Consider the following 12617-nt stretch of genomic DNA (forward strand, 5'->3'; position numbering starts at 1 on the left):
AATAATAATAAAATAAATGTTAAAATATAGAGACAACAAATAAAATAAATATGAAGGAATAATTACAACCATTTTCATAACTGTGAAGTTGTAATTATGTATTTTTTTTAAATACACATTGTTTATTTGATTAATTAAGAAAAAGTTTTTTCTCTCTACATAAGATTACATTTTATTGCTGATTTGTATAATGACTTAGACTTAGACTTTCTTTATTGTCATTCAAACTTGTACTTTACAGTGCAGATAAGAACGACATTTCGTTGCATTTGGCTCGTTGTAGTGCAGGATAAAAACAGCAGCAAGTATTTACATAGAAAAATAAGGTGCAGATATAAATAGATATAAAAAAAGAAAAGGATAGTCCTGTGTGGGGGTTTGAGGGGGAATGGAGGGATTATTTGCTATTAATCTATCTTTATTTTTTAATCTCATTTACTATTTTTATTTCTAGTACTTAGATACTTTATTTATTTATTTGGATCCCATTAGACACTACCAAAGAAACAACTATTCTTCCTTGGTGTCCACTCATACTGCTGTGGCAAACTAACACTTTATAATAATGCATCATTATAAATCTGTTTCTTCTATTAATATATTTACATCCAAGTATCAAGTGTATATCGTGGATTTAAAGTGTCATTTTCCCTCTGATAATGAGTGTAGATACAGTGTGTATTATGCTTTAGAATTCCCCGAACAATCAAATTACCAGAAACCTTTACTTAAATAGAGGAACTTCTTCTGTCATCTGTGGAAAATGAGTGCACTGCATCTTTGTTACTGGAGAGGAATAAACACTTTATATACACTCAACCACCAACAACTACACAAACACTGTAACGCTGATGTGTATCACATTTATTGATTTACAGCCTCCAGTGCTTCAAATGAATAGTGTGAGAGAAGGGAACCTAATCTTTTCAAAATGTGCAAACTCAGTCATAAAAAACACAAACTATACAAAATACCAACACAAAAATATTTAATGCATACATTAAAACTGATCCTTGTTTTCTGATAAATAAAAAAATGCAAGGGTCTTTTTTCTTTGTTTCTTAGGTGCATAGCTCTCTGCATAGAGTCCTCGCTGTGACCGTTCATCAAGGTGTCACGTTGTAATCACTGTAGTCCAAGCAAAGTGTCTGAGTTCATGGTTTAACGCCGGTGTGAAGAAGTCCTGCCTGTAAAGGTTCATTCATCCAGGAGTAAGGCATCAGCCGCTTCTGTCCCAAAAGGATCTTCATTTCCCCCTCCTCAAGGTGGCTTCATCTATCAACAACAGAAAGAGTTAGGAGTGGGTATTTACATACAGATTATTTTCTCTTTTTATTCTTAAATCACATAAACTCAACATCTGTTAGATAACTTTAAATGCGATCCATCTTCTCAGCTTTTAACAATATAATTATAAAACTAAACTAAAAGAAAAACAAACAAACAACAATAGATTATGGGGAGTCACTCTGCTCCATAAAAAGATAATATTTGTCCTAAATACATTCCTTCATTCTTCAAGTATGCAGTGACTCAAAACAGGTGATCATGATGAGCGTACTGGGAGCCACAGTCCCTCCAGCAGCAGATACAAATTCTAAACTGTGAGCATTTCTGAGTAATATCTTATAAGCCTCATCCAACCAAACAATCTCCATGAGACGGATCTTATTACCCTCCATTGAAAGTCACAGTGTTGGGCGCCGATAGCCTAGAGGTAACGAAGCTCGTATGGAGGCTTAGTCCTCATCACAGCGGCTTTGGGTTCAAATCCTACCTCAGCCTTTTGCTGCATGTCATCCCCCCTCTCTCCCCTCCATACACTCCCTGTCTCTCTTTATCTGTCCTATCCAATAAGGGAAAAAATGGCCAAAAATATAACTGAAGAAAATGTCAAAGTATTTTGTGTAGGTTCCTCAGAAATGCATATATTAGTTTCCTTTCACCATTTTTTTGCCTCTACCTGATACTCTCTATTTTCATCGATATAACCTTGACATTATTTTAAGCACAGTCTGCCTTATGGGCACTTACAAAAACTTCCAATAGGTTGTTCTCAAATGCCTTTTGACTCTCTAATATTGAGCTGTTTAGTCCCGTATTTTAAGAAATCTAAAAGAAATTCACTATTATTTAACCTGTAATGTCTTTCTAGTGTGTGAAATAGCCCGGTTAAAGACAGTCAAACACACAGACTCATTAAAGGTGTTCTTAACAGCATCTTACTGGAGTAGTCCTCAGGGGTCATGGGCTTAGAGATGACCTTTGTGAAGGCCTCCAGCCACTCCTTCTGCTCCTGCTCCAGCTCGCACATGAACATAAACTGCCTGCCCGGAGTCTCCAGCGTGATGCCACAGTGCCAGCGGCCTCCCCTCGAGCTCCGCCCGCTGAACTCTGAAACAGAGTAACTGTGGCCCTCCGTGCCGATGAAGACAGCACCCAGCTCTGTGGCGTCCTGACGGTGACGACGGACACAGAAACACAGTTAAAGAAGCACAAATCACCGCTTAATCGTCAACTAATCTTTATCAGGGTCATTTTGTGATTACCAGAGGAGTTTTGAAGTAAAGAAGCTTCCTGTTTAATGAGCACAGCGTGAACCACCGCTTCTTGAAGGGCTCCCGTTGCTGAAAAATGACACAAACAAAACCAACAAGTTGACCACAGTCATGAAAAAGAAAGGAAAGAATCAAATTCACTAAGGAGACAAAACAAGGCACAACAAATAAAATGTATTCTTTTCTAAATTCAACAGGTGACAGACCGTTGGGCCGGTTTTCTCCATGTATCCCTCCTTCAGGCAGTGTCTTGTAATCTGAGGTATGAGCTGTGCAAAGAAATGAAAGTCAGACAGTTATATAATCAAGTTTTGAAGACACTCTGAGAATCTCTCTGTGCTGAATCTTTTAGAAACGTGTCTCACTTCATTGGTTTGAAGAGTGGGATTTTTCTTCTGAAGGTAAGCCAAGCGTGTTGCCCGTATAGCATTGAAAAAGGACACAATAAGCTGTAACGTAAGATAAGAAAAAAAGAAATGTGTCATCTGTGAAACCTGTCTGAAAAGTTCATTCAGTTTGAAGCTTTAGCTAAAAGAACAGTGAGTGACATTGATTTGAATGCACGCAAGTGAAGTGTGTTGACGCTCACATGTCCACTCTCGTGATACACGAACAGATTCCTCGTGCGTTCGTCCTGCAGGTAGGAGATCTGCAGGCCGTGAGCTTGACCAATTTTCTCTGGCTGGAAAACTGCATTCAGGTCCTTCATGGAGATGACAGCTTTGGGAGACTTGGACTTGAAATTGATAAAAAAAAAAAAAAAAAAAGGTTTGAGGAACAATTAAAAACAACTAAATGACAAAGACAAGCTGCTCAGCAAAAAAAAAAAGAAGAAAAGAAAAGGGGATAAGATGATGATACTGCAAAAGAGCTTTACTCACATCCTCTTTAATGAAGTACTTTAGGGTGAAGTCTTTCCGGGACAGCAGGAAGATCCTCTTGAGAAACTGCTTCTTGTCTTTTCCCTTCTTCCACAGTATAGCCTCAAACATGTCTGCTTTATATGGATCACATTTCAAATTAAAAAAAAAGGGCATTAAAATCAATCAAAGTGCATCCTAATGCAGAGTGAAATGATACGTGAATGTAGATAAAAATAATAATTCACAGGATGATGACCTGAGCTGTAAGCCTGCCGATGGAAGCAGTTGTCTCCGGTGAATTCTTTTCTTTCATACTTGGCTCGGATCCACTGTTCTTTAAGGACTCTGAAAGCAAAGCCCAGTCAAAACTCACATAAGAGCAACGATCTATTATTCATATGTATGACTTTATTTATAAATCACCTTCAAAAACACAAGGGTTTACTAAGGGCTTTGACATACAAGCAGTAACATTCATTAGAAGAAACCAAATGAACCCAAATAAAGTGAAACAACTTTATAATCCGACAGCAGGAAGAAGTGAAACAACACAAGAGAAACTCCACTGACTTTTAAATTAATAAGAACACAAGCAAAGCGAGAAACCTGCAACATGAATTGAAAACTAAGAGGACCAAAGATATACGATGATGTGAGGAATTAAGAGGGGATAGAAAAGTAAAGAGGGAGAAAGGCAGTGAAATAAAGAAATGACAAATAAGAGCATCGGAATAAAATGAAAGCCATTAGAACAATAAAAGAAAAACAAGATAGAAACATTAATATATGAATAAAAGCGGGGGATACGGGTAATAAAAGGAAATAAAAGCAACACAGAAAATGAGGTTATTTGGGAAACGAAGCAAACTAAAGTGATGACAATAAAGAACAAGTTAGAAGAAAACTACTCCACATTAAATTGGTCTTAAGAAGTGATTTTAAAGACAACACAGATTCAGCATGCCGTATATCCCCGAGCTGAGCTGCGAGCTGGCTGTTACTATTGACTCCACAATAGTGTCAAACTCGAAGCATTGGTTCCTCTTTCTGAAGCTCCCCACTCCCATTCACTAAATACTTCATATGTTGATTCTTCACGTCGTACTTCCTCTGAACTAATGATGTGAACAGAAGGTGAACTGCACAGTGACTCACATGCAGTCCTTCTGTTGCGGCCGGTAGTAGAAAGCAGGGACACACTTTTCAAAAATGGCTTTGGCTGCAGAGTTCCCCCTTTCCTGCATGAACTGTAACCACAGGCAGTAAGGTTGACAGAGTTAGAATAAGCACAGTTCATATGAGAGTACATTTGTCTGCAGTGGCACAGCGCGTTATGACAAAATCATAACAAAAGCGTCGCTTTTAGTCTGAATATGAACGTTCAACTTCAGGGTGCAGGTACAGACTGACTACATGATATATCTCACATGTAACCATGCAGTGCGTTGATTATGTTTCTCTGTCATTACTCATGTTACATGTTTAGTTTGTGCTGTTTGTTTGGTTGTTGATGCCTTTTGTCATTTATGCTTTTTATGCTCCTGGTGCAAGGCCAATTCCCCTGCAGACATGACAGGATCACTTTCACTCTGTCATTCAATATTTCTATGTGAAAAAATAAATAATTTAGCATGACCATTCATCAGATACCTATATAGAATCAATACAACATAAAGTCACACCACAGTTAGGTCGCACACCATGTACAGAGGCTATAGTCCTCCTAGCAGGCGGCCCGGGTTTAAGTCCGGCCTCTGGCTCCTTTGTGCAAATCATTCCCCACTCTCTCTCTCTCTCCCTGGTTTCCTACTCTATCCCACTGTCCTATCCAATAAAGGGAAAAGCCCAGATATATATACAAACATCAACTAGGAATGAATACAAACTACAAACCGATACCTTGACTAGTGAATCCTCCCAGAGATCCAGGCGGATGGATTTCACTCTGTTGAGTGTGAGTAAATTACGATGTAACCCCGAACAGTTCAGGCACACAAACACACCAAGAGTACAGGAGCCCCAGTCAGGCTCTGTGAGAGAGAGAAAAACAACAAGTTTTACTCCAAGAGGCAACAGTGTAAAGAGCTGTCTGTTTGAGCAGTAAATACAGATCACAACATAATGAATTCTTAAGGGGCTAATCTGCTCCGCTCAGTGAATTCAATAGATCTATTAGGTTCAGTTGTCTTCAGCGCTCTCTCTCTCTCATTTTACATTCTGTTTACCGTCTCTGTCAGGCTGCTATAGGAGGAAACACTACAAACACAGCAGCCATCACTTCCCCTTCAGAGAGATTATTTACAAAAAGGGACTTTAATATGAAATATGATTATCGATCCAGTGGCCTGATGTAAAAGTTGATCATCCTCATTCTTAAAAACTTCATGTTATTTCACACTAAAGCTGATATTTTGGATAAAAACATGTTGGGGAAACAAATGTTGATATCAGATCAAAAGCAATATGTCAAGGTTGTGAGTGTACTCACCAGGAGCCCCGCAGTCAGCACAGACGTTGTTACCTGGCTGCCGCACCAAATCGAACAGGATTCTGTTGTTTCTTTCCAGACTGGCCATAAGTGAAGCTATGTTGCTTCTGTCAGACTGACATTCAAGTCCCAACAGACGAGCCACAAGGTATTGAATCCATAGTGATTTGCACAAAGCCTTTCTGCTCTGTAGCAGGTGAAAAAACACAAGTTCTTCTCAGCAGCCAGCGGGCCAGCATTTCCTCTTAGCAGCTCAGCATCATGACGTTTATTGTTCGGCACACAAATGCAGAGGTCTAGAAATAACAGAGAAAGGAAGTGAAACAAATGCCAGTATTTAGCTGAGAGACTGAATTACAGAATTAGGCTGACGGGGTTGTATGGAACGCACATAACTTATAAAGTGTTGTCACTGATTCATTATAAGTTTTCATATGTTTAGATTTGTATTGTGATGATTTGGTTTTCTAGCAATGCTGAAAATACACTGATGAATAAATAAAAGTAAGTAGCTAAATACTGCTGTCAGAGGGATGTAGTGGAGATAAAGTATCTCTGAAAGGAATAGAAGTAACATCATAGAAAATACTCAGAATATACTTCAGTGAACCAGCAGGTTTTTTTTTTTTTTTTTTTACTGTTTACCCAGAATCGGATTTAGCAACATGAGCAAACAAAAATACACCTTTGTTTACCCTTCTATGTAATATCATATATACGTATACATTTATCATTGAAAACCTAATTTATCTTGAAAGTCTTGTAGTCATAGAAAATTGAACTCCGTTTTGGTTTGCAAATCACCAGATGAGTCTTCACTCTCACGATGAAGAATACCGTAAAAGAGAAACCACACATATTGAAAAGAGAAGTGAGGGGGGAAAAAAAAACGCTGACTCACCTTGGTGTGAAGGAAAATGTTCAAGCAGTAAAAATCAAATGCAGACCTCATCAAGAACTTTAAAACGTGTTTAGACTGATAGTCTAATTCAAGCTTGAGGCTGTGGTTGCAGGATTGGGAAACAATTCAGGCTTTCTCTTAAATGACCTCAAAATATTAACAATTTATTTTTATGCAGTAAAATAAATAGTGATGCATTAATGTTGACAAAATAGTTTTCATAAGCTGCTGGAGGTTAAGCAAATTAACCGACTTCTAAAAAAAAAAAAAAAAAAAGTGAAGCAATTTTGGCAGACAAAAAAAAATCACATGTTGCTGTTTTAGATCTGTGGAGTAATGCTGCAAAATAAAGTAAAATGTGCAGGATGTTAAATGGACTTGAGCTTGTGTTGCCCTTTTCTAGGGCTTTTTACACCACAGGGTCACACGGAGACACTCACACACATTCACACACTGTGATGGCAGAGGCTGCTGTGTAAAGTGTCCATCGGTATCAACTAATCCTATTCACACACATTCATAAACCACAGACGCAGCAGCAGGATCAACTTGGTGTTAGGTGCCATGCCCGACATGTGGCTGCAGGAGCTGGGACTTGAAGTCCAGACCTCCCACTTCACCACTGAGCCACATCACAATGAGTGTCCTCTCAATTAGCCCACTAGAACCCAAAAGTTCCTACTAACTTACTTTATTTTATGTAGGCTACTTAGTTTATTTCTGCCACTGGTCGTGTGTGGCAGTATTACTTTGAGTGTCTCTGAAAGCTTCTCTTCCCTCACAGTTATCCTAACCTTGAAAAAGACAAAGCCTTTTAATGTAGCTCTCTCTATTTGGCATCATCAGTTCCCTTTGAATGAGTAGTCTGTCTCTACACACCGCCACACACTGGGTGGCGCTGTAAAGCTCTTACGTCGGGTCGCAAACGCTAAGAAGAGAAAGAAGAAGGAAACCGGAACCATGTTGGTGGTGTTGTAGTTTCACGCCGACCCGACGGGTAACAACCGAAGGGCAAAAAAAAAAAAAAGAAATGTTCACTTTCCAAAAACAAAAAACATTTAATTATTAATTTAAGATAAAGAATATGTGGGTCGCTCGGCGGTTCTTGTCGTCGGTCGCTCAGAGAAGTAGGTATTTGATGTGAAAGAATTTGTCTTTAATTCCTGTCGGTATAGTTATATATACAAGTAAAGCCAGGATATGTTCATTTAGCAAGTTTTAATGTTAAATTGTTTAACTTTTTTCGAGGATATTTTTAGTATTATTACAGCTTTAAGCATACATTGGTCAGGAAAAAAAAATGAGTCTGACATTTTGGAGTTGGTCTCTCTCCACCTGAGAGCTCTGGTCTCACCTGCTGTGCACCTTGTTTCATGTCTGCACCTCGATGGGACTGTTTTCCCCCCCGACAGGTCATTACGCAGGACGGTCCGGGTTGTTCCGTCGGCCTCAGCACGCCGCCCTGCCCGAGCTGGAGCTGCGGTATCTCCAGTGCACATGCTGCTGGCGGAGCAGGGTGCCCGTGGCGGGGTTCGAGACCCTGGACTCCACCCTCTCGTCCCCCTTCTCCGAGGCCTCCTCCTGCGACGAGGACGCCAGACCGCTGGATGCGTGCTACACCTCCGAGCAGAGGCAGACCATCCTCCACCTGCTGAACACCGCCACCCGGGAGCGGCTGGCCGACGTCAAGCTCCTCCGAGGCCGCAAGTCGCTCAACATTGTGGCGCACAGGACTAAGAACGGACCCTTTAAAAGTCTGGAGAGTGTGGTGGATGTGCCGCTGCTCAAGCACAAGAGTGCAGTGACGGTGTTCAACTCCATCCTCAACCCGGTGAAGAAGGAGAAGAAAGTGAGAATCCAGCTGGCCAAGTTCATCAGGCCAGAGGTTGACAGGACTTGGTTGGAGGTGAGGTTTTGATTTGTCAACACTCCCAACACCTCCACAAGTCTCTAAGCCAGAAGGTCTCCAACCTTTCTTCATCTGACAGCTACTTTCAAAACAAATGAAAGTGGCCAAGGGCTACTTGCATCAAATCCCTTGCATTTATTTACATAGCTCAGCTGAATGAAGATACTGTTTGCACATGTGTGAAATTGCAATAATAATAATAATAATAATAATAATAATAACTTTATTTATATAGCAACTTTTAAAAACACGGGTTTACAAAGTGCTTTGACAAACAGCAAAAACAAGAACAAAGCAAACTAAACCAAACACAGAAGAACATTAACAACAGTAAGAATATAACAGATGCAAAATACCAAAAATAATTAAATACAATTCAACAGAAAAGAACCCGAAGTGCACGATACCTAACAGACATATATAACCCGACCATCACAAGAACCATGATAAGAACCATCACAAGAACCCTGATAAGAACCATCACAAGAACCATGATAAGAACCATCACAAGAACCCTGATAAGAACCATCACAAGAACCCTGATAAGAACCATCACAAGAACCCTGATAAGAACCATCACAAGAACCCTGATAAGAACCATCACAAGAACCATGATAAGAACCATCACAAGAACCATGATAAGAACCCAAATAATGATAATGATAAAAGCAAATAAAAAGATAACAGCAATAAGAAGGTAAGAGAAGTAAAATAAATAAAAACAAGTGGTTAAAGGATCAAAAAACCCAAAACTATAATATTAATAAAAATAAAAAGTAAATATAAATATGAAACATAAATAGACTAAGTAAGATAAGAAATTACCAAGTTAAAACACAAGAGGAGATTAAGATAAGAGCATAAATAAAAGGACAGTAAGAAGTAAAAGAAGATAAAAATAGTAAAACCAGTAAGAGAAGACATTAAGAAGACGACATCACATAAAAGCAAGTCTGTAAAAGTATGTTTTAAGAAGGGATTTAAAAGAATTGAGGGAATCTGATCAATAATCTTAAATTCACATCAATGTCCAAGAAAATATTAGTACTTCATACTTGTTTGGGGCAAATATATGAATAGTGGGAAGAGGTGCATTTACCGTCGTCAGATTTTAATTTGAATTTTTAACACAGTCGGTCAACCTATAGGCGAGCTACTGAAAACCTGCCCACGAGTTACCTGTTGGAGACCCCTGCTCTAAGCAGTCCAGCATTACCTCTGAGTTTAGACGACAGAATCACTTCCTTTATGGCTCTGGTCTTTTACTTTAGATTGTACAGTACTAACCCTGCACCATGTGAGGACAATAAGTGGCGTGCATTGTTCAGTGTTGTGATGAGAAGAAGCTTCATAAATAAACACAAATTTAAGGGACCATAGTAACTATATCTCAGGATCTTTGCCAATCTGTTCTTCATGTCACAATACCTGTGTTCCCAACATGTCCCTTCTAAATCCAAAATAATCCCAAAAAGCCAAAATATTATAAGATAATATATACTTTATTCATCCCAGCAGGGAAATGTAGGTGTTCCAGCAGCCAGCATACATACAAACAAACACACAACACAACACATATATAAATACATATCCCACCCATACAAAAAACATGAGCCCACAATACATAGCCAGGATAAAAAAAAGTGGTATGGATGGTCCATGTGCATAAGTAGCTGTTACTCATAGATAACAGTACAAAACACTAGCTCTGCCAGTGCATAGTATGATAGATAAACAAATAATTATTATAAAAAAAGCAGTCAAGTGTGCAAATATACAGGTGCAAAATACAGTTTGATATATGCAGCTCAGGCTAAAGTTTAAAAGTTTAAATGTCTTCTGTCCTTACTTAAAGGGGAGTCGTTATAAAGTGCAATTGCAGTAGGTAAAAAAGTATTTTTAAATCTGTCCTTTTTGCATCTTAGCTGCCGTAGCCTCCCGCTAAAAACACTCTTTTGTGTACACACAAGATTGTGTAAGGGATGCATGTTATTGTCCATAATGTTCAACAGTTTCTGTATCAACCTTCTCACCATCACCACCTCCAGGGGCTCCACAGCAGTCCCCCAGCACAGAGCCAGCCCTCCTAATCAGCTTGTTATATGATATATTATTGTTATATATTCATCTGACTGCATCATAATGTTGTGAAAGCATGGCCATTATACCCAGGCCAAAAATCAAACAGTTAAAATGCTTACGCAAGCCGAGTGAGAAAGCATGACTGATTGCAATAAATTAAAACTTTTGCGATGTGTTTATATTGCAGTAACGATTAATTTAGTAGCGCAGCCTTATTCCACAGGGCTGAGACTAGAGGTCTGGATGTGTCTCAGAGGCTGTAAGGGTTACTTTATATTTTACTATTTCACTTCTATGAAGACTTTCTCTCTCACTTCTGTGGGATACAGATTAATGAACAACTGTTAATCTCTAGAAGTTTCAAGAAATTGTCACTGTGGCATTTCTTACACCCTCCTTCACTGGTTGAACACATTTAACTGAACTTTGTTGCCACCTGTGTGTAACGCAGAACTGACACGATTAGATTATTTAACTGAGGTCACCTACATTTACATTCTTGACAAAAGTCAGCACGAACGACAACAACACCTTGACGCTGACATTTAACGTCCTTGTAAGGTTCCTGTCTTGACATTTCAGACGTTTATCAAAATGTTGAACTGAAAAAGAAAAGGCAGGATTGTTCACATTTACCTTATGTCGTCATGATTATGTTTTCTCAGGAGGCCACTAACGTTGTGTCTATAGTCTGTGGGACTCAGAAAATAGCCTGGGCTCATGTGGACCGAGGGATGACTGTGCTGGACTGGCAGCAGCTCGATTGTCCAAATTTCTTGAGGGGGACGTACATGGCCTCTGCTTACTTGAACGATGTGAGTACGACTACAAGAAGCAGCAGCCATTGTGTTTACGTCAACGTTTTGGATCCTGGTCAGGTATCAAGTGCATATATATATATATATATATATATATATATATATATATATACACAATTTCACAAATGTGATTTTTGTTCTCCCCCCCCCCCCCTCTAGGTATCTGCGCTCGTGACACTTCTCCCGTCTGCAGACTTCTACATAATAGAGAAATCCTCCATCTCAGTCCAGAATACGACTCTGTTCCCCATCATGGCCCACATGAGGGCTGTGGAGGCCATGCTGTTCGCTCTGCTGGAGCCTAGAAACACCCCGCCAGACTCCAACATTCCTCCCAGGTAGTTTAAGTGACAGTGATCTTGAAGTGTGTTTTGCCTTGGATTTATTTTATTTTTTTAAACTGTTTCTTTGTTTCGCTGCAGAGTTTTGAACATGATGCGTACCGCTGTGGGACGTCACTTCGGACTCATGGTGGGAGATGCGCGGACCAGCGGGGCACAGGCGGTGCGACAGCTGATGACTGAGTCGGTGACACAGAAGCTTCCTAGGATTAACTTCCCCCCAGATCTGCTGATGAAGTACAGGAATGCTTTCCAGCTGGGCAGCAGGAGAGGAGGAGAGGAACTTTGCGACGCGCTGCTTCAGGCTGTGACTTTTTACGAGCTGCTCAGCCAGTCTTCCAGCTAACCAGCACATGTACACATGTACACATTGGAGCGATCTCTGCTGTGAACGTGCACTACAGCCACTCAAAAAAATCTCCTGAGAGGAACTCTGAGCCCATTTAGAGTATTACCAAATGTTTAAGCTTGGAACAGATCTGGTGGTGGTTCATACATTCAATATTCTAGCTGTTAAAAAAAAAACAACCTTCCCACTGTTATTTTGGATGCTGAGTGTCAGGGTTGTGAATCTATTTTGTAATTTTTGCTGTACAAAATAATTCACTACTTAGCATAAAGTAATATCTATGATCAGCCTTCGTCTTCTCTCCTGTT

General features: G+C 39.6%; 2 protein-coding genes across 2 annotated transcripts; one reads left to right on the forward strand and one right to left on the reverse strand.

Moving 5' to 3' along the window:
• Nucleotides 1-849: 849 nt before the first annotated feature.
• Nucleotides 850-8279, reverse strand: LOC109993447 (arf-GAP with dual PH domain-containing protein 2). Its single transcript, XM_020646395.3, has 12 exons — nucleotides 8165-8279; nucleotides 5910-6205; nucleotides 5321-5451; nucleotides 4577-4668; nucleotides 3678-3766; nucleotides 3440-3552; nucleotides 3148-3294; nucleotides 2924-3007; nucleotides 2765-2827; nucleotides 2550-2627; nucleotides 2227-2455; nucleotides 850-1275 (listed from the first exon to the last, which is right to left on the reverse strand). Exons 2-12 carry the CDS (start codon nucleotides 5995-5997, stop codon nucleotides 1247-1249), a joined length of 1143 nt encoding a protein of 380 aa, XP_020502051.1. The 5' UTR covers nucleotides 5998-6205; nucleotides 8165-8279; the 3' UTR covers nucleotides 850-1246.
• Nucleotides 7758-12596, forward strand: tefm (transcription elongation factor, mitochondrial). The gene is made up of 5 exons (XM_020646396.3): nucleotides 7758-7937; nucleotides 8223-8716; nucleotides 11467-11616; nucleotides 11779-11957; nucleotides 12042-12596. Exons 1-5 carry the CDS (start codon nucleotides 7895-7897, stop codon nucleotides 12304-12306), a joined length of 1131 nt encoding a protein of 376 aa, XP_020502052.1. The 5' UTR covers nucleotides 7758-7894; the 3' UTR covers nucleotides 12307-12596.
• The last annotated feature ends 21 nt before the right edge of the window (nucleotides 12597-12617 follow it).

Source organism: Labrus bergylta, chromosome 1 (genome assembly GCF_963930695.1).
Source record: "Labrus bergylta chromosome 1, fLabBer1.1, whole genome shotgun sequence".
NCBI lineage: Eukaryota > Metazoa > Chordata > Actinopteri > Labriformes > Labridae > Labrus > Labrus bergylta.

Coding starts and splice junctions, on each gene's coding strand:
- LOC109993447 (XM_020646395.3), bottom strand. CDS start 5,997: ATGGCCAGTCTGGAAAGAAACAACAGAATCCTGTTCGATTTGGTGCGG. Junction 3,008..3,147: donor TGTATCACGAGAGTGGACAT/GTGAGCGTCAAC, acceptor CTTACGTTACAG/CTTATTGTGTCCTTTTTCAA. Junction 2,628..2,764: donor TGGAGAAAACCGGCCCAACG/GTCTGTCACCTG, acceptor GTCATTTTTCAG/CAACGGGAGCCCTTCAAGAA.
- tefm (XM_020646396.3), top strand. CDS start 7,895: ATGTGGGTCGCTCGGCGGTTCTTGTCGTCGGTCGCTCAGAGAA. Junction 8,717..11,466: donor TTGACAGGACTTGGTTGGAG/GTGAGGTTTTGA, acceptor ATGTTTTCTCAG/GAGGCCACTAACGTTGTGTC. Junction 11,958..12,041: donor GACTCCAACATTCCTCCCAG/GTAGTTTAAGTG, acceptor GTTTCGCTGCAG/AGTTTTGAACATGATGCGTA.